At 38.4% G+C, this 27,907-nt stretch overlaps 1 protein-coding gene across 8 annotated transcripts in view; it reads left to right on the top strand.

Moving 5' to 3' along the window:
* ephb1 (EPH receptor B1) overlaps positions 1-27,907 on the top strand; it is an 802,587-nt gene that overhangs the window by 414,897 nt on the left and 359,783 nt on the right. For 7 of the 8 annotated variants that reach the window (XM_062976501.1, XM_062976500.1, XM_062976498.1 and 4 more), the window contains 5 exons: positions 2,220-2,467; positions 4,053-4,268; positions 18,925-19,074; positions 23,325-23,518; positions 26,181-26,336. The exons of the other annotated variant lie outside the window; for it this stretch is intronic. In XM_062976501.1, coding sequence (XP_062832571.1) covers positions 2,220-2,467; positions 4,053-4,268; positions 18,925-19,074; positions 23,325-23,518; positions 26,181-26,336 — 964 coding nt within the window. The remainder of the gene's footprint in view (positions 1-2,219; positions 2,468-4,052; positions 4,269-18,924; positions 19,075-23,324; positions 23,519-26,180; positions 26,337-27,907) is intronic. 8 annotated transcript variants of the gene reach the window in all.

Below are 27,907 nucleotides of genomic sequence, written 5' to 3'. Positions count from 1 at the left end.
GGTGTTACTTTAAAAACCATCTGTTTTGTTTGTCCATCTAAATTTTTATTGCATAATGCTTGTTTGTTTGTTTTGGAAAAAAAAAATAATGGTGGTTAAATTTATCTTTACCTTTCTTGCACCCTGACCCTAAACTTATTTTCTTTAAGTAATTCAGTAGAGATTACTCGGTGGAGACTCAGGGTGGCTAACAACATGAAATAATAAACAAAGCCAATGGGCAATACAAATAATCAATTGTGAATTAAATAATCATAAAATCTATAAAACACAGTTACACAAACCACATTAAAACAGTAAAACAAGGTTTTATAATTACAATGTTAAAAGTTTGCAATTTTATACCCATACACTTGAGAATACGTCCTATTAAAGTACTACTGCAGATATTTGCAGGATTGTTTTGGGATACATGCAAGATTTCAGGTTCATAAACACACTTTTGGGAGCTAAGCTAGTTGTGACTAGCAAGGAAAATATCTTGTTGTTGTGGTGGATGACTTGATGAAAATGTCAACCCAGTGTGCTCCTGCTGCTGCTTAAAAATAATGCTAGGTAAATATTGGGCATAATAAAGTCTCAGTAAAGTATAGATAAAAATAGTTATAGGTGTAAGACCTTAAAATAGCTATGATTATTTTAGAAATGCAAAAAAAAAACCCTGACATTTTACTTTCAATAATTCAGTTACTAAATTAGTTACTGTTGTTACTTACAAAGTCTGCAGGCAGAGGCATGAACAAAAGCTCAAGCCACACAATTTCACCACCATTCAGTTAGCTCATACCTGTATAATAATGAGAATTGCACTACAAAGAGTGTAGTTATTCCTCATTATGTAACCATTGTAATCTACATGGACTTGGAAGAAGGAATCAATTACATGTACAATTAATTACTACTAAGCTATGGCTATCATATAAAGTTACTAATAACATACTTTCATCATATAAACTCATGATGTAACTGCCATCCCTTTTAATCCAGCTGGCCGTTCTGCTCATCATAAAAGGATATTGTACCAGCTAAAAAAGTTGCAGAGATTGTAATCAAGGGGCTCAAATAGTTTCAATGTGAGCAAAGTTACATTTGGAACTATTTTGCTTAGCAATAAAACTCCTGGTAGAATGGTACAAAATTATATGTGAAATAGAAAGAGTGGACAAGGAGGCATGCATCTCTTTCTTTTATATTACTAGAAATTGACTAATCCACTGAAGCAGAAAGATTGGAGATTCAGACAGACTAATTCAGTACTTCTTCATGCAGCACATAGTTAAACAAGAAATCCACCATCATACAATGTACTTGCTGGACACTGACTTGGACAGATAAGGCTACCGATGGCTATAAGTTGTGATAGCTGTGTATTATCTCAAGTAGTATCATGCCTTCCAGTGCTAGTTCTTGGGGAACATCAGTTACTTTTGTGTCCTACTTGTGGGTTTCCCAAAGACATTTGGTTGACCACTCTGTGATCAGAATGCTGTATTTGATCGATATGCCTTTTGTCTGACCCAGCAGAATTGTTATTATGTTCTTAGCAATTCAGGATACGACATCAGCATCCCTGACAGATGGTCATCTAGCCCCTGCTTAAATACCTCCAATGAAGGAGTGCCCACTACCTCCCAAAGCAGTCTGTTCCACTGTCAAACAGACCTTACAATTTTCAAGTTTCTCTTAAACGAAACAGATTGTAACATAAACCATATTGCAATTGGATTAACTACTGATTGAGTAAAATACAAGAGTTCACTGAGAAGATATGAATTAATTACTGAGTTTTTTAAAAAAATAAACATATAGACTTGGCTGTTGATATAGATGTCCATCAGTGGAGCAGCTTGGCAGTAAAAGCCAGCAATGTTTGTAATGACCGGGATACAGATGAGCTAGCTGATTAGATGCTTCTGGGTTTTTCATAGCCATGAAGGAGAGAGAATTTTAGCAAATACAGCTTGTCATGTCATTATATGGTTAGAAAAGCTGAACCTGTGTAAAACTTCCATATTTACACAATCATTAAAGGTGCAAGAGGTCCGTAACTGCACTTTATGTGCAACTGGTTTTTTACACCTACATCCTCCTTCCACTGACTTTTAACAGAAACACTTGGAATATCCTAAGACAGGACCACTCAGGAGAAGCTATTGCGTACTTTAACCTTCTGAAATATTGAGCAGAGTTAGTTGAAAGTAATATTTGTTCCATTATAGGGGAATTTGGCGAAGTGTATAAAGGGCGCTTGAAACTGCCTGGCAAGAGAGAAATCTATGTGGCTATTAAGACATTAAAAGCTGGATATTCTGAGAAGCAGAGGCGGGATTTCCTCAGTGAGGCTAGCATCATGGGTCAATTTGACCATCCAAACATTATCCGACTAGAGGGGGTGGTCACCAAAAGCCGGCCAGTGATGATTATCACGGAATTTATGGAAAACGGAGCCCTGGATTCTTTTTTGAGGGTAAGTGCAGCCATCTTTTGTTTACATGCTTCCTTGCTTGTTTAGTTTTGTGGCCATGGAATGAGACTATCTAATGAGTTCAGGTTTTGTGGTATATGCCAGGATATGCACATGTTTGTTTGTTTTTTGCAACAGATTAATTAATCCAAAGGAGTCATGTCACCCCTCTCTCATGAATAATCTCTAGCATAACAGTTAGAAGCAGGATCCCTATCATAATTCCTTCCCACCAGTACCAACCTCTGAATACCAAAGTGAACAGAAAAACATGATGGGACTGAAAAGTATACTGTATATAGAAGATACAGGGAAATACTGATAATCACCTGCCCCCAAGTGCTTAAATACCATGAATTAGTGTATTACAAACAACAGAAACAACTATCAACTATCTAAGAAAATATAAGCGATGCAGCCATTTCTCGTGAGTAACAAGAATTCCACAATTACATTTTTGGGGAAAAGCCAACATCTGATTTTGAAAAAAGTCATATCTAAAGAGAAATCAACAAACATTACAAAGCTAATGTTATTCCAAGAAGAAAAATGAGCGAGTATCTGACAGGATTGCCCTTTTCTGTTCACTGGTAGCATATATTTATCCATTCATTGGTAGCACTGAAAAAAAGACAACACCTGAGACCAAAATTTAGCTGTTCTGCCAGATTGCTGGCTCACTGTGGAGTTCTTGTTTCCCATGAGAAACGTATCACTTCTATTTTCTTAGATCTTTTTCTGTGTATTTCATATGTGTTAGTAAACTTGTCAGTTCCACCATCTTTTTCCATTCACAATTCCTTCTCACACCAGACATTGCTCATGGTGTGTATGTGGAAATGTCAGTCTGCTGCATCCTAATCGACAGGAAACAGATCCCTTTTGCTTGCAGCATCTGCTGTGTAGTAAGTCAGGATGGAGGAGGGTTGGGCTGGGAGATGCTATATATAGCCATGGAACTAAAATAGTTATGTAACTAAGTAGTGCATGTAAAATTCTGACCATATTTTAAACTTCTCCTGCCATCCTTATACAGCTTTTTCTGCCCTTAGGTTTTGAGGTTTTTTTCATGATTTTTTTTTTCTTTTATGGCCTGTTGCTTGTTCTGGCCCTTTCCTTTAGCTATTGCCTCTGAGTTTTCCTACCTTTAACAATATCTTCGTATCAGTGGTGGACTAGATCTAAAAATATTGGTTGCCAGGAAACAAAGGGGGCCAACCTGGAGACAAAGGGAGGCCACCCCACAATTATAATGATTTTATTATTTTTTATTAAAATAGTAATAAAACATAAATTATTGCATAATAATATTTGAAGTTCTATTACATTTTCAAGCTACTAAAAGGTCATCAACATTTTTGACATTTTGTCTAAGTTGAGAACCACTGGTCTAATATTTAAAGCAGACACCCTGGCCAGTCCATCACTGCTCCAGACTCAGTTTTCCAAAAATCAACCTACTTTCCTGCCAAAATGGCTCTTTCCTTCCTTAGGCTTCCATTATGGACTTTTGCTTCCAGCAATGACTAAAGTTAAAGTTAAATCAGTAAGAATTCTAACTCATGTCATTTACCTTTTACTAATGCAGCAAAATGATGGGCAGTTTACAGTCATCCAGTTGGTGGGCATGCTACGAGGGATTGCAGCTGGTATGAAGTACCTTGCAGAAATGAATTATGTCCACCGGGATCTTGCTGCCAGGAATATACTTGTCAACAGCAATCTAGTCTGCAAAGTGTCTGATTTTGGCCTCTCACGTTACCTGCAAGATGATACGTCAGACCCAACTTACACCAGCTCTTTGGTAAGTACCTGTTTCAAGGAATGGAAAGACATATAATTCAACTTGGCAGGTTCAATGAAAGTAGCATATTCACACATCCTCTGTGAGTTGTTATAACAATGTGCACCTTGTCTCAAATATTCACACTTTTCTGAGACTTGCAGAATGAAGTGTGCTTAAAACCATGAACATATTTTAAAATCCAAATGACTAAAATGAGCACAATTGGGAAAATACACAACAGTATATTTTACTCAATGGGGAGTAGTTGTCTATATTAAGTAAATTGGGCAAAATAAATGTACACATTAGGAAAATTGTTTTTAAAATGAGTGAGTTTCAGTTCACAAAACCAGTTTGGGAAGAAAATAGCCGAGTCTGAGAGAAATTCAACAAAACTGATGCAGAGAGATTTTTTATATCCCTGCCTGTTTCTGGGAGAGGTACAGTTTTCAACAATTAGCTTTCAAGCAGTAATAATTATTGTGATAGTACTCTGGCCTTTTTGTTCTGATGGGTTTAATGCAAAAGAATCTGACTTGAATATTAATGCAAAATAGCCTGACTAAGCTTTTTAGTATACAGTAGAGTCTCACTTATCCAACATAAACGGGCCAGCAGAACGTTGGATAAGCTAATATGTTAGATAATAAGGAGGGATTAAGGAAAAGCCTATTAAACTTCAAATTAGGTTGTGCTTTTACATATTAAGCAGTAAAGGTAGTTCAATACACAGTAATGCTATATAGAAATTACTGTATTTACGAACTTGGCACCAAATATCATGATGTATTGAAAACATTGACTACAAAAAAGCGTTGGATAATCCAGAACATTGGATAAGCGAGACTCTACTGTATTTGTAATCTGTGGTTTGCTTAATGTATGATGGCAGTGATGAGGGCCAAGATCCAATGACAAACATATTGGAAGGTATAGTCTTGGTCCCAAACGCATAAGACAAAATAGGAAGATGGGAGTGGAGAAAAGGGTCTGTTGTAAGAGTCTTGGAACTAACTGTTGCTATGAGCAAACAGGTGATTGTAGCAGATGGCAAATCCAAGGGAACAATAACATACTACTTATCATTAGAACATGTGATCGGCTCAGCACAGCAGCCACTTCACAATCATTCAGCTAAAAATGAAATTTGCAAAGACACTGGAAATCTGTTCCTCTTGAAGCTTATGTTGTTGCTGAGATATCATACTGCTTCCTCTATGAGATCTTAGGTTGCCAACAGCAATTCTTTTGAAAGGCAGATCGAATTTCCAGTAGCACAATAATGTGAGGGCATCACTAAGTGAATGCAGATATTTTGCTCTTTACAGAAAGGGGCCAATGCTTCCTTCATGGGTAAAATCTGGTAAACAGAGTTCTGAACACTTTCTATTTTGTCACACGCACCGCTGGAATTGCTGCGGATCGTCATACATTGCGGTGATTCTGACAGCATCTGCCCAGGAGGTCGAAATTTGCCATGTATTATGTCATTGTTCAGAATCAAAATAGTGCAGTAGGATTAAACAATTCTCAATTTCAACTAAGAGCCCCATCAAACAGAATGAGCCTCTTCCCATTTTTAGTTAAACTGTGTGCTTCATTCCTCATGACACAGGCTGCTGTTATCTCCTCCCATTCTGTCATCTGTAGAGTGCCTGTGTCAGAAGGGTTTTCCCCTACTTTTTTTTTAAAAAAAAATGTGCAATTGCAGAAGAGCTTTCAAAACAAGAAATTAACAATAAGGCAGAATTTCAAAGGTTCGCAATTGCACAGTTACAGCAACAAAAAAGAAGATAGAATTATTTAACAGGCCTTTTATGTGTCCGAGGAATAATGCGGCAGAAGGAGCATCAAGGAGCATGAAAAGACCACCCACATGCACACCTACACTGAAAACTCACAAAAGAAACTGAAAATGGGCAAGTGCACAATTCCCACTGGATAGAAAAATGTCTATTTCTAAGCATTTTTAAACAGAGAGAGGCGAGTGCATCCAATTTCAGCCCTTCTTTGAAATTCAGTCATTTCTACACATTGCATAGATGGATTCTCACAGGACACCCATAGAATGGGTTGTGTGTTGTTTGATGGGATCCATGGGATTTCATCTTTGAAGCATCTAGAAATGGACAGCACCTTCTGTGTGATGAGGTCCTAGCTCATAACAATATTTACAAATTTACAGATTTCTTGGGAAGAGACTTCAGTATCACTTGCAATCTTATAAGATCTTTCAGACTCCATATTCAGCCTTGATACAGTGACTTCTTTTGTCGTCTTGCTTATACGTGGAGAACACTGGCTAATATCCACAAATACAGCCAGTATTGATTACCGTCTTAGGATCATCTGATCCACTTGCCAGGAACCATCAGTGTGCTTTATTTATCTTGGTAGAATTACAGAAAACGGAATTGAAAAGAAAATATCTATTGGTTCTGCATGAGCCTGTTCTCATAGTTATACTTCTTTTTTTCCCATGCTGGTTTGAAGCTCTGAGATTTCTATCACTTCCCCAGCAAGCTTATTCCAGCACTGAGTTGTTTTCATCCTCCTCCTCAGAAAATGTTTTAACTTCAGAATTGTCTTCTTGTCCTGGACACTTATTTATTATTCATAGTCTTGGTTCATTTTAAAATCTGCCAGCTTACCAAACAGAACTGGACCCAATGTTCCAAATGATGCCATAAAAGCATGGAATAGGTAGTGAATCCATCAAACCATCAAAGCCAGTTTTTTCTCTCCAGATGTGCAGTTGTCCTCCATTAAGCCAAGCTGCACATATATCAAAGTCACTAGAGATCATGGAAGAAAGTCTTGTCTAGGGCTCCCTTAATGTAGAAAACTGATGTGAGATATGCAGTTGGAGCATTATGTCTAGAGAAAAGCAGTTTCCCATCACTTTCTGTAGCTGCCCTGAGTCCCCTATGGATGAGAAGGGTGGGATATAAGTATTGTAATAAATAAATAAAGTTTACATTCCCTCTCCTCATGGCCCCTTTATCTAGAATCTATGCACTTTGTCTTTCATACATTGAAGTTATGTCTAACTAGCCTCTCTGTCTCACCATCCTTCCATACTTTAAAGAGGGCAAGCAACTAGGCTATCTTCTGCATCAAGGCTTCCCTAACTATTTTCTCTCCCATCTATGATATCATCCTAATATCTCTTATCCCTGAATAAAGCCTTTATTTATAAGCAGTCTCCAAGTTATGAACAAGATAGGTTCTGTAGGTTTGTTCTTAAGTCAGAACATGTACATTTTTAAGTGTAACTTCAGCCGTGTGTGTGTGTGTGTGTGTGTGTGTAAGCTTTGGAAAGCATAAGGAAGGGTTAACACCCCAGTTGTGTTTGTTTTTCTGTCTTTACCCCTGTTAAGAAGATTTTGCCTCACTTTCTGTTCCTTTGATAAATGGATTTTGAAAAATTTGGCTTCTTGTGGAAACAAGGATTTGTGATAAAGCTTCAGTAAAGACACCTTTTCTCCATGAAAACTCTTTCAGGAGTGAATTTCCCATCCAAGGGGTAGATTTATCTCTTGTATCCGTCTCTTTTAAACTGTGTGTTGTTTGTAAGTTGGATGCTTGTAACTTAGGGACTACTTGTATTTGTTACACAGTTGTCTTGTACCAGGCAAGAGGAATGGACAAGAGATGGCTCACAAGACCCATTCTAGCATCATAATTCTTTGGGATTTTGTTTTTCCTCTTAGGAGATCAAAGTGGTGTGCTTCCTCCCTCCATTTTGTTCTTGGGAGAACCCTGTGAGGTAGATGAAGCCGAGAGATGGTCAAAGGTTTACTTGTGAGCTTCATGGTTGGCTGAGGAGTTGAACCCAGAATTTCCCAGTCATACTAGAACTCCCCAACAGTTAGGATTAAACTATCCTAGCTTCTGTGAACATCCTACCAAAGTTAGAAAGTTTCTGGGAGAGATTTCTTTGAATGAAATAATGTCATGCATGCATGTTTTATGCTGTTGAGAAGAAAAGACTGAGAGTACTTCTGCAATGTGGAATTAATGCAGTCTGACACTATTTTAATTGCCATGGGTCAATTCTATGGAATCATAGGAGCTATAATTTTAAAATGTCTTCAACCTTGTCAAAGAGTCCTGATGTCTCACCAAATTGCAAACCCCAAGATTCCATAGCATTGAGGCATGACAGTTAAAGTAGTGTTGAACTGCATTAATTTTACAGTGTAAATTCACCCTGAGATTATGCTGCCTGTTCTAGAACTGCCTTCTCAGTTAGAATATCAATTCTTTGATCCATTGTCCTTCCAGATGAACTGCAACTCACTTAACAGATCTCTGAGAAGTGTAGGCACTTGACAGTTGCATTTCTTCCTCACATTGAATAGACTGAAATTGAATTACAGAACTGATACCAGTTGTAGCAGAATCAATGGGAGCAGCTGAAACAGCAAGCAAGAAAACTGAGCAAAACTGGTTGGTGTAAGCTGGTATAAATTTCAATTTTCCAAAGAGCCAGTTTCCTGCCATAGTGAATCAATTCTTTGAAGTCATCGCAGCAATGTCACTTTACACCAGCTGAGGATCTGAGCAGTAAGATTCTTGAATCAGCCATCCGTAGCTCAACTGGGAGCTCTCCTCCTTCTCCAGGCTGCCTGTTCGAATCCATTTAAAGAAATCAATGTGAGTTTAAACTGCCCACTGCTAGCTTCCTGAGCATGAAGTGGCCTCACCCACCTCTGGAGAGAAAAAACAGATTTTCTCATCTGTATTTGTATAGATAATTTATGCCCCAAATGGCCTTCCCAGCAGCTGGGAAATGATACACTGCCTGCAATTACATCACTCCCTGCCATAGCAGCTTCACTGTAGCTTTGTTCAGGGGATAAGGAAGAAGAAAACAACCTTTGAGAAAATATATCCTTTCTACATTATTTAAATTGAGTTTTTATTTCAAAGACCAATTTGATTTGCTATCCATCTCTGAAAGCTCCAGCAAACTAGAGAAAACCATTTCCCCAGAGTCAGTGTGTAAGTTTGCCTGCCTTTCTCTTCCTTTCCACATTAGTTTTAATTATGGCATAAATCAGTTACTTGGAAAATAAGACCATTGCTTTCTAATAGTTCATGTACTCTCATTGCTGCTTAGTTTTGGTCCTGGTTTCCTTAATATTGTTAATTGACATGACAGTGCTTACTCATCAGATAGGATGTCACAATGTGGAATTAATTGGGCCATGTGTTGGGAATAGTGGGGAGTACATGAACCATACTCAGGGAAGAGGAGGATCAAGTGCCAGGTTTTTCGTCACCCTTTCTCAGTCAAGAGATTCTTAAGTGGCAAAGATGTCCCCGATCTCATAGGATGTCTCAGGATTAGGTATGACAATTCGTTCTCTTATTAAACAGTTAGGAGTATTGCACAAGTTGCCATCCTGGGGGAGAGCAACCTACAGCCTTAACCCTAAGTTTAAAAGTGATTATTTATATTAAGGGTACTAGAGACATTGGGAAATTAGTTTTTAATAGTAATTAGTTGAAATGTTCAGTTCTATAATAATTTTAAAATGCAAGTTTACTCTGTTGCTCAAAAAACAATTTAGTTATTTTAGGAAAATTACCACAGTGGCTATAAACTACTGATCTTTCATAAAAACACACTATTTTCTCATTCACCTCAACACCACACACACAGTGGTCTCAGGAGTACTTTGATGTATATTTTTGCATGGCAGGGGATTGGACTATCCAGATGGGTCTTTTAGTCACTTCTAATTCTATGATTTTATGATTCTCTCTCCATACCCAGTGCAGTGTTACAAGGTGGATGTAAACTAGCACTTGAGTCATGCATGTTCTTCCCACAGCATCATATTGACACAATTAGTGAAGCTATCCTCCATTAGGTTGTTGTCATAGCATGATGTAATTATGGCTCTACTACTGGGAAAAGAAATTTAAGTGTGGTGAAAAGTTCAAATCAAGGGAGACCTGAAGAACTCCCCAGCCACATAGTTACTTAGTCATCCAACTCTTAGCTACCTTCAGATATCCTCCTCTTCAGGCTCCAATTCCAAAATATACTCTCCCTTTCCTTTCCTTTCACCTCCCTTTATACTAGGAGATAGGTAAAAGCAGTGCAAGCAAGGGGAGAGGTGATACAGGAGTTTGTCCTTCCCTTGTTCTCTTATATTCTGATGTGCTTGCAGTTCCCAGAAAATTGGGAAGAATAATTCTACTAAATCATGTGGAATGACAAGTGGGGACCTATATTTTGCAGTTGGAGACCCTGTAATGAATTAATCCAAACTGACTTTCAGATTATTACCAATTCCCTTATTCCCCCTATGTTGCCTAAAAACAGTAGCTTGTTGGACAGCTTCTGCATGGTCAAAATAGAGGAGAGAATCACTGAAGGAATGAATAAAAGAGGGTGCCTATCAACATAGAATTTGTTTGTGACAGTTTGCATACTTTAAAAAAATAGAAAAATCAATCATTTTAATTCCCAAATGGCAAACAAACTCATTCTTCATCAAAATTGTCCCTGCATTATGACACTCTCAACATACATTGTCCATCAGGGGTCACCAAATTGAACAATGTCAGGAATGTACGTATCTTGGACAGTTTTTCCGTTTCACAGAAAAACTGTTCTGGAAACCCCATATAGAACACACTAAAGCAGTGGCTTTGAAATCTATTGGAGAAATCCCCAAATTTTACAACACTGCAGGGGTCATATAGTTGTCCCAGCCCTTAAAATATTCCAGTTATAGCCCAGATTTTGTATGATGCTGCTGTCTGAGGATGGGATGAGTCTCAGATAGTGAAACTGAAATCCCTCCAGAATACATTTCTTAAGAAACTAATGAAACTCTCATCAGGCACCCCATCACCCTTGGGTTCAGACAGAAGTTGGTCTCTCCCGCGCCCCATTATATCACATGTTCACAACACCCTATTTAATTATTGGAGAAGTGTAACAGATTCCTCAGTTAGGGTTCTCCCCAAGGGATATTTTGACCAGATAGCAAAATGCAAAGTCTGGACTACAAGATATCACTAGCTACTTGAATTTCACCCCACCTAGTCTAGTAATCTCTCTATCTTGAACTCAAGGGAGAAGCTCCATGAATATATTTTTAATAACGGTGTCCACCAGGATAGGTAGGATATTCATAACTCCAAATTTTCCCACTGGTTTAGACTGTACAAACTTGACCATGATAGGGCTATCTACCTGACTACGCTCACATTTCCAAAATTTAGACAAGTATGGCCACAGTGGTTATTGATGGTACATATCTGGATATCCCTCTGGCTGTTTGTACATGTGTTTTTGGGGCCCCAGAAATTGAGAATTAGCCTCACTATTTGTTTCTGGCCCTCTGTATTCTAAGCCAAGAACTAAAATCCTAGGGCCTACTCTTTATCTCCTTCAAACTAATAAGTGGTCAGAAAAGTTTTTCTACTTTTTGGCTGTCAGTAACCCTGTGGTTACTCACAAGGTGTCTTATTTTGCCCTGGCAGCACAAAAAGTCAGGGCAAGATTAATTTCTCATACTGCAGTTGACTGTGCTGGGAATGCTTTTAACTAATAGTGGCTGTTTATACCCAAAGTTTTAATAATGATGAATTTATTTGGTTTTACCTGGTTTTTAACTATGCAGTTACTAGTCCATGCAATACCTTATGTAGTATTTTAAGGCTGTATCTCGCCATTGATATATGTAGCATTTTAATGATTTATAAAGGATTTTAATGATGTATTTTATTTGTATTAATAACCTGGTTTTCATGTATTTATTTGTTTGCCTTATATGTGAAAGACCTATGGTCTAAGGATCGGATAAAACTTGACTTATGAAGGCATTTTCATCCCACCCACAGATCTCAAATATCAGTCCCCTTATTCAATGCACCTATCCCTAGATGTTCCTGCTTATGCTCTAAAATCAATTTCCCTTCATTTATCGTTACCACCACTCAGATCATTCATCACATTATCACCTTCTCCAAATCAAATTAAATTCAGCCAGTGTATGGTACACACAATAATTCTCCCTTATAAGGACTTTTAAGTGCATTCAACCAAATTCAAGAAAAAAATATACTTTTTGGAGGAGGAGGGAGGGAGGGAGGGATGGATGGATGGATGGATGGTTGGATGGATAGACAGACAGACAGACACAAAGTTGCACACACACACACACTTATATTCACACATGTATACTGTCCAATTTGTCTAGTTTTTATGCAAATGATCCAAAAAGCAAGACTAGGGGTTTACAAATTCTATTTTACAATTCATATTTGTTAATTTTCCATTTTGTGCGATTTACCTCTTCCAACACATTTATTATTCCTCAGCGAATAAGCACAACCCTCGCTTTTTTTAAAAAAATTAATTTTTAGGGTAGTCTGCTTTTTTCTTACTGCCTGCCAATATCTCAATGATCTTCCTTCCTCGTTCTTGGTCCCTCACATACACCATTAACACATTTTGATATATCTCAATTCTACACATAGACATCTTGTTCCAATTTACTTGCCACTGATTGTTTGAATAACAGAAATGAAATCTTGAGGTGCATAGCCAATGTCCCTGCTATTGCAGATTAAGAAGCAGGAACTACGGTTATGCCAAATATTCACTGCTGTGCTCATCATTTACAAATTTTGTGCATTCTCAGTAGTTTGAAAATTTTATCAAAAAAACCCTAATTAAATCATTTCTAATGATTTTTCACATTTTAAAAAATAGATGCTGTAAAAAAAGTTTCTGAGCAGCCTGAAAGTTGTAATGTCTCAGTGCAGGAAATGTCCAAGCAGTGTTAAGAAATTGTGGTCACTCTTATTATTATTATAATATATTTTTGCCCTTTCTACATCTGCTGAGCTGTGCACTTTCTTCTCCAAAACTTTTATACATGCAGTACCATCATGCTGCTCTCAGCACACTCGACTTGGTCTGAAACTAATGGGGACCAGGCATGGTTAGTACATGGAATACCAAATCTCTTCAGGTCGAAAAAAGAAATAGATTTGTGTGAAGCCCAGGGGAAATGGTGAAATGGAAATACTGAGCTAGATGAACTAGATCAAGCATGGGCAAACTTTTGAGCATGAAGGCTGCATGGCAGGGCATGCTGGGGCAGGTGGACTGGGGCAGGTGGACTGGGCCAGGCTGGGAGGGGGGGTGCAGTGGGGGAGGCCAAGGGCAGTTGATACAGGAGGGGAATTTGCATGGAGGAGCGTTGGTGTGGGGGCTTTGGCACGAGGAGGGAAGGTCCTCCTCTCAGCCTGGAGATGCAGCAATCTGCAACATTCTCAGGCTGAGAGGAGGATGAGGGGACAGGCCGAGCTCTCAGCAATGGCCTGTCCTTCCCCCAGCTCTCCTTTCAGCCTGAGGACATGGCGGCCCACCACGTTCCCAGACTGAGAGGAGGGGACAGACTGTTGGTGAGCTCTCTCTCTCTCTCTCTCTCAGCAACAGTCTGTCCTTCCCCCAGCACTCCTTCCAGCCTGGGGATGCAGTGGCTGCTGCCTTCCCAGGCTAAAAAGAGGCGGAGGAAACAGGCCACTGGTGATAGCTCTATCTCACCAACGACCTGTCCTTCCCACAGCAGGTGGTGACTGAGAGTGCTCTGGAACGCTCTCAGCCGCTGCCTGCTTTCCTGGACCGTCCTCCCGGTATAAAGATGGAGCCGCTCACCCTCTACTTATTCCAGGAAGGTGGGGGGGGGGGCTGAGATAAACATGCGGCGCCTAAGAGTGCTCAATTGGGCTCCCAGCCACAGGATGCCTTCCTTCCCTGATCTTTTGGCATAAGGACAGGACAGGCCACCACGTCCTTATGCCCAGATAGCCCAGAGCACTGGGAAAATGAGGAGGGCCAAACATAAGGGGCCAGAGGGCCATGTCTAGCCCATAGGCCTTAGTTTGCCCATGCCTAAACTAGATGAACCAATTATCAGACTCCATATAAGGCAACCTCCTAAGTTTCTAATTTAGTTCCTTCATTTGCCTGTCAAATAAGCCTCAATTACTTTTGAACTAGCAAAGCTTAGCTCAGGAAGACTACAATTGCTTCATCTATTAGAACCCAACCAAGCTGAAAGGAATTCATATTTATACCCAGGGAACAAGGTTCACAAAATCCCCATTTTTTTTTCTCAATTGCTATAGAAATCATTATGGCATCTCAAGCACATTCCCAGTTTTCATTTTTTTTAAATAGGTTCCTTCTTATCCCAGCCTCAAGTCTAATTCCTTATATAATATAATAAGCATGATCAGTTGGGCTTATTCATAAATATGTGTTTGCAGGCATTCTTTGAAATACAATGAAGGAGTCCTTACATGCACATGAATTTTATAATTTGAGCTTCTGATATGAAAACACTTGTTGCTCCTCATTTGGTGTGTTCAGCTTTTTGTAATGAGCTGTCATCTCTGTGTCAAGGGCAGATCCACTTTCTTGCCTCCCTTCTTAGGGGAAGGGGCCTGAAGCAATGGATGTTTGCGTGCTTCACAATACAAAACAGCCAAGGGTGAGGAAGTGTCACTCAGGATAAAGCCCCAAAGACACAACTTCTACTTGATATGCAGAGAGCTACAGGAAAACAGCTGCTGCTGTCAGCCTTTGACGTCTGCTTTTGGGCCTAGGAAGTGTGGGAGCACCTATATATTCTCTGTAGGAAACATACTGTCCTTTAGAAAACACTTGCATGTTCATTGGCATTCATGGGGATGAGATTTTGTTAGTTTAGCTACTGTTGATGTTTAACTACCACAGCTGGAACAAATGCCAGAATGCTAATCTTCTCACCAGAGATACTTCCTGCAGGAGCTATGTGTGTCTTCTGTATCAAGGTATGTGTAGACGGGCATGGCAATTTGATTACCTACTAGAGAAATAAACCACATTTTCAATTTTTTGTCATGCTTGATGATATAGGGTGTCTCAGCACCCCAGAACATCCCATCAAGAAAAAGAAAGTGACCAACTACTATAAGATTTTTCTTCTTTTATCAAGAGGGGAAAAGATCAGTACATTTTCTGCCCCATCTCTTCCAGTGTTTTATCTGTGAAAATTGTTTGATATAAAAACAATTTCCAAGCCATGAATAGTGAAATATATAGATAAAGAATCTGTGGATACAAGGGGCTGGCAATAATTTTGTATCATATCAATGTAGAAAGTTTTTTTTCCCCCAAAAAAGGTCGCAAAATGTGGAGCATTGTTGAAAAGCGAACAACAATCTCTTCAAATCTCCCCCACAGGGCAAGAATATTTGTAATGTTTTGTTCTTGCATAAAAGAGATGTAAAAAATCCCAGGGAACCAACTTTTTTTTTAGTTTTGTTCTACTGTGGACCTTATCACATTGAGGACTGCTGACTGAAAGGTTGGCAGTTTGAATCCGGGGAGCAGGGTGAGCTTCCGTCTCTCAGCTCCAGCTTTCCATACAGAGACATGAAAGAAGCCTCCCACAGGATGGTGAAACATCCGGGCATCCCCTGGGTAACGTCCTTGCAGATGGCCAATTCTCTCACACCAGAAACAACTTGCAGTTTCTCGAGTTGCTCCTGACATAAAAAAAATCACATGGAAGAAATACTATGTTTCTGAGACTCTTTGAAAATGATTCCGAATGGGTCCTATCATATGATTTTTGCCCCATTTCACCAGTAATCTGTTGGAATGTGTCTTCCAAAGGCTGCAGAAATGGAGTAATTGCTCATGGGATTTTAATTGTTGTTATTATTATTATTATTATTATTATTATTATTATTATTATTATTATTATTATTGATACAATGACATTGTATGACATGGCAAACAAGAAAGATATGCTGGATTTCGTATCACAAAATCACAAGTCGAACACTTCCCAAGTGTCTAGGACTGTGTGATGTATTTTCGGATGATGCGTGCAGATCCCAGCAGGGTGGCCTTTTGCAGTTGGCAGATTGTAATTTTGTCAATATTATTTCCAAATGCCAGGTGAGATCTTTTGGCACGGCACCCAATGTGCCAATCACCACCGGGACCACCTGTACTGGTTTCTGCCAGAGTCTTTGCAGTCCAATCTTAAGGTCCTGATAGTGGCTGAGTTTTTCCTGTTGTTTTTCGTCAATGCGAATAATAATAATAATAATAATAATAATAATAATAATAATAATAATAATAATAATAATATTTTTATTTGTTGGTGAAGTGCTGTTTTTATGTGTGATCAGAAAATCAGTGTGAATTGTCAGCTAAAATCTCACAAGAATTGTATTTTGAGACTTCAAGGCTACATCATTGTGCAAGATGCAGGGAGAAAAGTGATGTAGGGAGGCATTGAATGTATTGGAAAGAGCTATCCTTCCATGGTGTGATGAATCAAAGCACAGCATTTTCTAAATGTAAGAATCATAGTAATTGGGTATGATGGGGAGAGTATACGTCCCGTAAGAACACAGTATGCATCCAGCCCTTTAAAATATGGGTTGCATACTGATTAAAATGGAGTACAGTGTTCACTTATCGTGGGGGTTAGGTTCCAGGATCACCCGCAATAAATGAAAATCAGCGAAGTAGGGACGCTATACATTATTTTAGTAGTTATACACTATTTTAAGTTTTTATCAACCAATCGTGTGTTGATAAATTGCCTCCTTCTCATCCTGTTGCCGCTTGCGCTCCTTTTCTCTCCCTTTGCCTTCTCCTTCCCTTAGGCTGTAAATTGTAATGTTTTATGATTTAAAATATTCTTTTAGAGTTTATTGAAAAACTGTGAAATGGCGAATCTGCAAAAAGTGAACTGTGAAGTAGTGAGGGAACACTGTATTTCCTAATGTGATAACGTTATATGGCACACATCTAAACCAAATTAATTGCTTACTCTCAATCATGAAAATCACAGTGCTATCAATGGGATTCCGGTTGATATAACTTTGAGGGGGAACAATGCTGTCTAACTGTCCATGAGTTCGGTTCCTCTCCTCTCTGATACTGCACATCCCTATTCTTGTGAAATGGGACAAAAATTCAATTGATACATATTGTAAAAATCTACATCATACTCTTTCTCTTTACAAATCAGTGTTCAAAAATAATGAGGTATACTTAAAAACAGAATTTATCTCTTATATTTTGTCCTTTGTGAGTTTCTACTGATCTTGAAAGAGTCTGTTTTGGATTTGCAGTGAGCCAAAGGCATTAAAATGCCTTTTTTTCTTTTTTCCTGGCATGACTATTTTTTTAAAGGCACATTTTAGCACATTTAATATCAATGAAGCCTGGTTTTATATTCATGAGAACCACTCTGCTTTACTGACATTACATAAATCATGGGCCTTTCAGTTCCAAATAGGAGAAAAGACGAGATCTGTGCTGTGTGCATGCATATGTGTGAGCAGACTTCATTGATACATTTAATACTAGAAATCACTTTTTTTCCAAATTTGAAGGCAATACATGGAGAGGGAACGTCTATAACTTATTCCTAAGTTCTCATATATTCAGATATCTTCTAAGAAGGGATGGATGATTTTTTTTCTGTTTTAGTTTCTCATTTGCTCAGTTTCTCATTTGCCAACCTTACTTTTTTCAAGTAATGTCTACCTCATGGAATGTTTTGCACAAATTTTCCCAAATGTAACACATTTATGTGCATTATTTTATTAATGTATTTATTAGATTATTAGAGTATATCTTTTATGTAGAACTGTATCACAATATTCAGGAGCATGTTCATATCAACATACTGCTCTGTGAAGTTGAAATTAGATAAATGTACATTAAAATGGGAATTCAGCAAATTTCTGTTCATCTTTACCTTCAAAGTAGTGATGTAAAACAAATTATAACACCAATTTAATCCCCTGAATTCAAAGCCAATTTCTGCTGGATATTTGGCATTGGCCATGGCCCTGAAGGCTTTTAAGGGTTTGTGTACTTTTGAGTTGTGACAGATAAAGCTGAATACTTAAGAGTTCATATTTCTATTCACCAAAAGTCCAAAAGAACAACCAAGAATGCACTGCAGTCAGAGCAGTGTAATGCTCTGGAACCTAGGACTCATTGACCTTGCGTTGTCTTCTGCCTCATATAGTTCAGCTGTTTTAGTTGCAAACGTGAATTATTTGATATCTAAATATGAAAAATGTCAGCTGTGGACTTCACAAATACCATGTCAATTTATTTGGGATGAACATGATGAACAATGTTTCTCTTAGATGGCAATTTTCCAAAATTGTGTATAATTCAAAACTTAAGAGTGTCTGAAGGAATATCTGTATAATAAGTTGCAAAGTTTTGTGTGGAATCTGGATATCCATCTCTTGGCAATTTATCATTAGGAGTAGGCTGACCTCATTAATTCCTCAAAGTTGGGTTCAGTTCTATTGTAATTTATGGGCCTTAGGGTGTTGAATCATTGTTTTCATGACATTTCAAGACCCTCCACCTTGCCATGCAAGAGGAAAAAAGGTCAAAGGTTTCTTAGGCATCTGTTTTCTTCTCAGCTGAACATGAAGTGTTCTGTCCCCTAATATGTTTGAGAAGTGCATTACCTTCTTTTTGTATTAATATTGAGACTAAAGAAAACTCATTTAGGTGTATTCAGAAGCTGTGTTTGATTCAAATTGTCTTTTCCCTTCTGGATTGCATTTTTAACCAACTTTTTTTTTCTTTTATCAGGGTGGGAAGATTCCAGTGAGATGGACAGCCCCAGAGGCCATCGCATATCGAAAATTCACCTCTGCCAGCGATGTATGGAGTTATGGCATTGTCATGTGGGAAGTGATGTCATTTGGGGAAAGGCCCTATTGGGACATGTCCAATCAAGATGTGAGTTTTTATGATGTTTCTGTGAGAGAATAGTGATCATTTCATTGTGGGAGTTTTTATGAAGAGGAGAAAAATTAATGTTCACCATCCCACACTGTAAAGTTCATTTTCAACACCACAGGAATTATGTAATGGTTTTCTAATCCTATTTCTGCTTGAATGTTAATACACTGAAAGCCTCTGAGAAATTTTTCCTTTTGGAGAAAATGTCCCTTTTCATAGGAAGGGATCTTATTAAGTAAGCAGAAAGGCCCATTTCATCCAGAATCCTATTCAAATGTTCCCAGGATGTCTACCAGAATATCTTTTATTATTATTATTATTATTATTATTATTATTATTATTATTATTATTATTAGTAATAATAATAATTATTATTATTATTAGTAATTATTATTATTATTATTATTATTATTATTATTATTATTTTATTTTATTTTTTACCTGCTTGCCCTTGTGGCTCGAAGCAGGTCATAGCACAGTCAAAACACACAAACATTGCAAAAATTCTATAAACACATATATTAAAAAGGTATTTCTCTAGAGTATATATTAAAATAAACAAGACAGAGATTAAAACACAGACATGAATTTAAAATTCATGCTTAAAATTGGTTGGATAGGTCTGCCGGAAGAATTAGGTCTTTAGATGGGTTCAAGATTCCGACATCTCATTTAGCTGTCAGAGTTCTTCTGGCAGGTTGTTCCACAGTCTTGGGGCAGCTGATGAAAAGGTTCTCTGAGTGACAGCCATCAGTTGGGTTCTGGCTGGTTGTAGTAGTCGCCCCACAGAGGGCCTAAGTGTGCAGAACAGATTATACATGAGAAGTAATCCTGTAGGTAACCAGCAGGCATTCACCCCCCTTTATAATTTCTGTTTTACAGAAACTTACTATTTTTAAACATATGCCATTTAGTTCTGTTTTAGTCCAAGAAGCAATCTTCTAACCTTTCCTGATAGTTTTGGAGATATCTCTATAAGTTTGTCTAACTTTTTTTATAATAAGAGCTTGTGGATATTGCTACATCTCGTGTCTCCTGCATCTTACATGCAGAAGTTAACCAGACTGGTAGGTTAATTTTACTCTATTGATACCAACAGTCCTTGAGGGCATCAGTATAACTTAGATGATGCTAGACAGATTACACACCCAGCTCTATCTTTCGTTGAAGGAACATGGATGAATATATGCTCCTTCTGCATCAGTTGCCTCACTTTAATAATAGGGCTAGCTCTGGAGAGAAATTTACTAGACATTTTTTCACTACCATATTTATAAAGTTCGTGAAGTTCGTGCCTTGCGGGACTTGTTGGCCTTCCGTAGGGCATGTAAGACACACCTGTTTCGACAGGCTTTTGAGTTCTGTTGTTGATGTTTTAAAAGGTGCATTTAGGATGTTTTTTTAAGATATTTTTAAGATGTTTTTTAAAGATGTTTTTAAGATGTTTTTAAATTGTTGATTTTAGCCGGTTCTTGTAAGCCGCTCCGAGCCCTAGGGGAGTGGCGGCATATAAGTTTGAAAAATAAATAAATAAACATGTGTCATATTATTTCAGTTTATCTTCCAAAAGTGGGGATTTTGTAGTCTTAAGGCTATTTTTCCAGCTTTTCCTTAGAACTGAACAGACCACACCCACCTTTTTGCCTGTACACTATACTATGTGTAGAAAGGGTGGGCAATTGCCATGAAGCCGGGGCTATATTTCTGCCTCCAAAACTCTCTAAAGGCCACACAGAATTCCAAAAATGCCAAGGAACACAAAAATTGAAACATCACCAGATGTCTATTTCCATTTATGAAAAACAGGTATTTTAAAAATATGAGCAGTAGCTGAGAATCCTCCAATCTACTTAAAAGGCTTTTGAGAGATGGGATTCATGGTATTTTTGGGATCAATTGGGGGGGGGGGGGAGATTGTGTAAAATGTAGAACAAAGTTTATAATCAGTGTAGCCAACAATATATTATTATGTCACTGGATGTCCCATGAGCACTATACTGAAGCCAGGTCTTTTCTTAGTTCCTGAGCCACATTGAGCTATGTGCCAGCTTTTGTGTCTGCATATTACGACCTTGCTATTTTTCCTACTGGGAGTATTCAAACACAGCAGTTAGAGTTGGTTCCAGCTGCAGTCCATTGTTGAGCTTGAAAATGCTAACTGTGAGGCGCCAACCTCAGCCTGCTGCTTCTCCCCCCTTCCTTACCTCTTGAACCGCTGCTGCAAGAAAGAGTTTCTAAGATGAAAGAAGCTAGGAAGGGAGAAGAATTGAGAATCGGAGTCAGCCAGTGTGGTGGTAATTGGATGCTAGGAACCCGGCAGGCCTTTGAAAATGTTCAGAGGTTTATGAACCAGGCATGGAGACTTGATGAAGTCCTGCACTACAGCATGATAGGCAGAGATAATGAGAGTGGCGGCTGCTGTAACAGGGAAGGGACTACCTTTGTCTTGAAGCGTCTGAAGTCAAATTAACCTCTGAATGGCCTGCTTCCTTCAGAACCAGGAATGTTTCTGTTCCTCCTTGTGCCGAGGCCATGCCTATTTCTTTACGCCCGCACTCATTGCACTGGTGTGCTGAATGCCGTCACTTGAAAAGGAGCTCTGTTCCAGAAATGAAGGAGCAGAGGTGTGCATTATTGGCCCAAAGGCAGGAAAGGGCTTAGAACTTCAGTGGGCTGAATTTAAAGCAGAGTCTATCACTTCCCCAAAAAGTCCCAGGCAATACCAGTCCAGCCTGCCTCCTTGCCCCAACACTGTTGTCTCTGTTATTGTCTGTATTCTATCATAATTAGTCTTTTCATTTGGAGGGCAGTTCCCCTTGGTGCCACTTCAAACTTTCCTCTCAGAGTGAGTATGAATGATGAAAAGAAGATACAAATATCCTTTTCTTCTCAGGGGAAGAAAAGTCCTTCTGTCACACCTCAATGAGTATAAAACATAATATATTTATTTCACATGTTAACATATTTGGAGACACACAAATATTTTTATGGTCATTTTGTGTATACATGCTTCCCTCCCCTACTCTTCACACTTTTGACCAAGAAATTGCTCTTTTCCTTCTTTATTTTGGTTGGGGATTTAGCACAGACAGCTCGGTAGGGTGGATGTAGGAGTGCAAGAAGACCAATTAACGTAGATCTCAATCTTCTGTGGTCCACATTGAAAAAGACTAACTGGGAAGGGAACTACAAGTAAATATTAACCGTTATGGCTGGTACCGGATTTACCATTGTGCTTAGGTGTGCTTACGCAGAAAAAAAAATATGATGGATTTTGTTTATGTGGTGCAATTTAAAATTGAAAATGTTCTGTTTTGGGGTGATTCCAGACATAATGATAGAGTTGATAGTGTATGGGAGCATGCCACAAAGCAGGCAGTATAGGCCTATCAGGTCTCCATCCTTCAAGGCCTAAGTAAGGGGCCTTAAAGCAACTAGCACAGGGCTTCATTTGTCCAAAATCCATCACTGCTTATGACTCAAACTAGCCCTATGCCTCTCATGGCTCATCTACATGGGCTTAATAACCTATACAAGCTATGCAGTCATTCTGGGCTATCTTCATAATATTCTGAAATTTCCAGTGTGTATTGTTAAGAAATATTGGGGCATGCTCAGGAATTTGACTAAAACTCTGGAGTAAACCTGCTGTTTTAGCACAGTGTGGACAGGAGGACCAGGTCTAATTCATACTGGTCCACTGTTGAAATGAGCCAGTGCCACCCTCCTTCCTAGTCACCTGGGGTCCTTTGCTGATGTCAGTACAAGGCACCCAGAGCAGAAGCTCTCACCTGACAAGAGCACCTCTGGTAGTAGTAATGGCAACATAGATGCTAAGACTATGGTCCAGTGGAGCTGAAGTGGTCTCACCTTACTGTATGGTCAATATTCTGCCTTGCTACTCCTGTGGGTTGGGGACTGTGTATGTGGTTGCCTACAGAACCAATCTGAAGAATTTTGCTTTGGATTGGCCCCAGATTGAGCAACCCATGTAGATAAGGCCTCAGACACTAAAATAAATACCTATTGCATATAAAAGATAAGGAACCAATGCCTATTAAAAATGGAATTGATATGAAGGCTGTTGCCACTGAGTTTGTGCCCATTCAGGGAAAGGCCTAGGAGCTAAGTGAAAATACTGTGTTGCCTATAAAACAAAAAGAACTGAAAAACTGCTGACACTCTGTTCGATGCTTTAGAACTAATATTTATTTTTCAAACATCTGAACATAATTTTATTCCTGCAGGTAATTAATGCTATTGAGCAAGACTACCGGCTCCCTCCCCCCATGGACTGTCCTGCTGCCCTCCATCAACTTATGTTAGATTGCTGGCAGAAGGACCGCAACACCCGCCCACGCTTTGCTGAAATAGTTAACACCCTAGACAAAATGATCCGAAATCCAGCAAGCCTCAAAACTGTGGCTACCATCACCACTGTGTAAGTTTCCATCTCCCATGTTGTGTGTGTGTTTATGTGCTTCAAGTCACCTGTTTATTTATGGGATCCCAATGAATTTCATATAGTTTCCTTGGGCAAGGAACACTCAGAGATGGCATTGCCAGTTTCTTCCTCTGAAATCTAGCCTGCAGCACCTGGTATTCACTGTGATCTTCCACGCAAGTACTAACTAGGGCTGACCTTGCTTAGCTGATCTGCTGCCTTTTGGGTATTCAAGCCAAAACTACAATGCATGCATTATAATTTTACACTATATGATTATAGCACCTTGATACCACCTTAACTGCTGTTGTTTCACAGGATCTTGGGTTTTGTAGTTTCATGAGACATTTTGATTTCTCTGCTAGAGCATTTTAAATTTTCACCAAACTATGTGGTGCCATGGTAGTTAAAGTGATGCCAAACTGTTATAATTGTTCAGTGTGAAAGAAATGTGCAAATCTTGAAAGTGTATCTGCAATGACAAGTAGTGCTGCCAGACAATTATAAGCTAGATACTAAATTAATCAATCATTTCTCTGTTTTGTCTGACTAAGTCAGTAAGCAATAATTTTAAATAAACAATATTGTTACCAAGCCCTGCAATATAGTTCCACTTTTGAGAATACAAGCTGGGATAATTTGCAATATTAATAACAAAAACTTTGAGAAGGGAACACCCAGATTTTTTTTTTTTAAAAAAAATTCTTTCTATTTTATAGTAATACTACGAAATATTCAATCCGCAAAATATTAAGAAATGTGCTTATAACTCTGTCCAATGTTTTTTTTTCATATACAACCATTTAATTAACTTTTCATTTAGAAGTATAATACACTGAATAATGAATTGCACACAGCCTAGACATCGCTTTGCTGTATGCCTTGGGCTTGGAATGACAACAAGGCAAAAAGATGCAAAGGCTATGCACAATTCATTATTTAATGAGTTTGGCCTTGTTCTCTGTCAGGCCTCAATGCTTCGTAAACAGCTGTTTTGCCACTGCCCCCCTCCCCCACTTCTTAAAGGGAAAAGGGTTGGCAAGAGCATCTTTGTACAAACCAACCAGGAGTGTAGCATTTTTCTGACTTACTTATAAAACTCATGAAACTCAGGCTGGATCTACATTGACATATAATCCAGTTTCTGAATCCAGAGTATCAGCTTTAATCTGGATGATATGAGTCTACATTGCCATATAATTCAGTTCAAAGTAGGTAAGCTGGATTCAGAAACTGGATTATATGGTAGTGTAGATGAGGCCTCAAGCTCCTACATTAGGTGACAATGCAGGAGTCTGAGTTGACCATTGAGTCCCTGCAGAATCAAACAATGCAGAATTGAGAGAGGTGCCAACAAGATTTTGATGACACTCAATTCTGTGTCTTCATGTCAGGTATGCCTCTACAACAGAGTTTCTCAAACTTTGCTCCTCCAGGTGTTTTGGACTTCAGCTAACAGATGGGAGCTGAAGTCCAAAACACCCGGAGAAGCACAGTTTGAGAAACACTGCTCTACAGATATAGCATGAGGCCCAAAACCAGAAGTTAAATCCCAACAAGTAACATAAGGAACATAATCTGTGCTATATCAGATTTTCACAGTTCCTCCTCCCAATGTTTTATGAGCCACTTTAGACATTTGGTAAAATAGTGTGGCTCATGTTGTCCCTTGTCTCCTCCTCTTTCCACCATGTGATAGGAAAGCAGAGGAAATGGTGCCACAATTCTCTTTGCTGTTCCTGTTTCCATGTCAATGAGGATGCAGGAAGAGGCAGGTGTGTGTGTCCCAATGTGTACATTGATGCACATTTATGTGGTGTGGACACATCTGGATGAAGTCACAATATGCTGATCATCTTTTCAAAAATCACTTCTTAGGCTCTTTTACATTATACTATTTTTGTTCTGTGAGCCCAATTCAACTGCCATGGAAACATCCTACGTTTGGAATTTAAGGAGGGATATTTTGAATTCTCACATAGATCATTCTATTGCTTCACCAAACTACAACCCCCAGAATTCCATAGAATGTTGCCACAGTATTCAGAGTGGAATCATCATACAAGAATTGTGTAGTGTGAAAGAGTCTCTAGTTTGCTAACAACCTCACTTGTTAAGTTGAACTTCCTGAACTGTTAGGTTGAACTTCTTGAACTAATTGAACTTCTTCTCACTTGTGTTCAGAAGAAGATAAAAGGAAATGAATGTTATTTTTAAGCAGTATCATGCTTCCAGGAGCAATTCAAAGTACATGATTCTGCTTTTGCTTTTTAATGGAAAGATGGAGTGTCAGTGGGCTTCAGGAGATCCTAGGAGACCCAAAATCAGCTATAGTTTGCTTAATGTGGCCCATGGGTCTGTGGTGGCCTTCCTTGCCTTAGAAGAAGGGTGGTAGATTAATAATTCAAATAAAATAATACAATAATTAATAATATGATGTGACTGGTTGCATAGGTCTGAATGGAATTGAAGAGAAAACTGAAACATGTCCTTTAGGAGTTTAAAGGAACAGTGATGATTTGTGGGAAGAATGTATTCATCCCCATTAACCTTACTAGTGAGAACAAGTCCAGTGTTTCTACTGTGTTGCTGCTGTTATTCTAGCCATGGTTCACAGTTAATGATTCTCCCCTCTGACATTACTTTTCTCATGATTTAGGCCTTCTCAGCCACTGTTGGATCGCTCCATCCCTGATTTCACTGCCTTTACCTCAGTAGAAGATTGGCTCAGTGCCATCAAAATGAACCAATACAGAGATAGTTTTCTGACTGCAGGGTTCACATCTCTTCAATTAGTTGCACAAATGACATCAGAGTAAGTAGCAACTTCTTATTCTTTCTTTGGTCTCTGTCATATTGATATTTTCATTATCTAGTGGTGGGAAATGCAGGAAAGTCTACTCTGCTCTTCCCAGGAGATTTTTTGTTTTGTTTATTCTGGTCCAGATGTCAGCATTCTGTTTAAGCAATCTGACCATGAAGCAAAGATACTCCTGTCCATCTATAGCACTTTTGGAAAAGTTACCTATCAACAGCATACAACATATACTCTGGAAATATGTTAATTTACCATAAAACATCAATTAAGCTATGATCGAAAATTCCTAAGCAAGCACTAAGTTTAAACAATTCATTTGAACCTCTTCCTTACGTTTAATATCATTATTGTTTTTAATAGAAAGTGTCAGTTGGTTGATGGTAGAGTCAGAATGCTCTGGAAATGGTTGATCTGCCTTCCCTTGAGATTCCTAAGAACATAATAACTTTATTTTTTTCTGAAGTTGAAGATACTTTTTCCTTAAGCATGGCTCTACTTTGTTTTCATCTTGTGGTTACCCTCTGACCGCTCTACAGCAAAAATGATAGGACCATGCAGGGTTTTTTTTTTTTGTACTTCAAGTAGTCACCAAATGAATAGTACATCAGAACATTTCTTTCATACTTGGAACATGCAGATTTTCTGGAAACCGGCAAAAGCTTTTTATTTTTAGGTGATGTTTATAAAGTAAGTGCTCCCTTTTCTAGGTTTTATATGGATTTGTTTCTTGGCTCATTTATCTTGTTTTTGTTTGGTTTATTTAGATGGTACTGTTTCATTTTATGGGTTTTTCTTTAACTTTTGAAACTGTTATAAAAAAGATATATGGATATTTTACATATAGGAAAAAACATATAAGAAAGAAAAGTAGCTCATAAATCGAAAGACAAAATGCCACTACCTGCAAACTCTTTTCCTCTGTTCCTCCCAAAAAATCAATTTACTGTCAGAATTACTTTGTGCTCCAAAAATTCTCACATGTTCCATGAATTGATCAAACTTCTATGCTGCATTTCTTACATTTGTAAGCCATCTTACAAAACTTTTCTGTAAGGGTGAGTTTAAATGCTTTAAATAAGGGATGGGATCTTGATGCACGACAACTCCCATCAACCTTAGCCAACATAGCCAATGGTAAAAAAATGGTTGGACTTGTAGTCTAACAGCAAGGGATTCTCAACCATAGTATAAATAAATAATCAGTTTTTACCATTCTCAAAGGCACTTCAACTAGCACCATATACTTTTAAGTATGGACCCATTTGCTGTCATCTTCCTAGCCAGTCTCCTTCCACAAATCAATATGTAGTAGGATTCTCATACTGTAAGGTGTTTCCTGTCATCCTCCTCATTCAGAGGCCACAACAGCACTATGGTCTTGAATGTAGATGTCTCATACAACTTATTAGTTCAGAGATTCCCTGACTTAAGTCCTTACTCTGAATATCTTTTGTTTCAATGATAAAATATTTAATGGCGAAACATGGCACCTCAGATGTTGCTGGACTGAGAGTCCTATAATCCCTTGTGATTGGTTAAGATCAAAATTTTCTGCTAGATCTTCTCAA

The sequence above is a fragment of the Anolis carolinensis genome, chromosome 3, assembly GCF_035594765.1.
Source record: "Anolis carolinensis isolate JA03-04 chromosome 3, rAnoCar3.1.pri, whole genome shotgun sequence".
Classification (NCBI taxonomy): Eukaryota; Metazoa; Chordata; class Lepidosauria; order Squamata; family Dactyloidae; genus Anolis; species Anolis carolinensis.
Note: the sequence above shows the minus strand (reverse complement) of the source record. Positions and strands in the feature narration are given on the sequence as shown.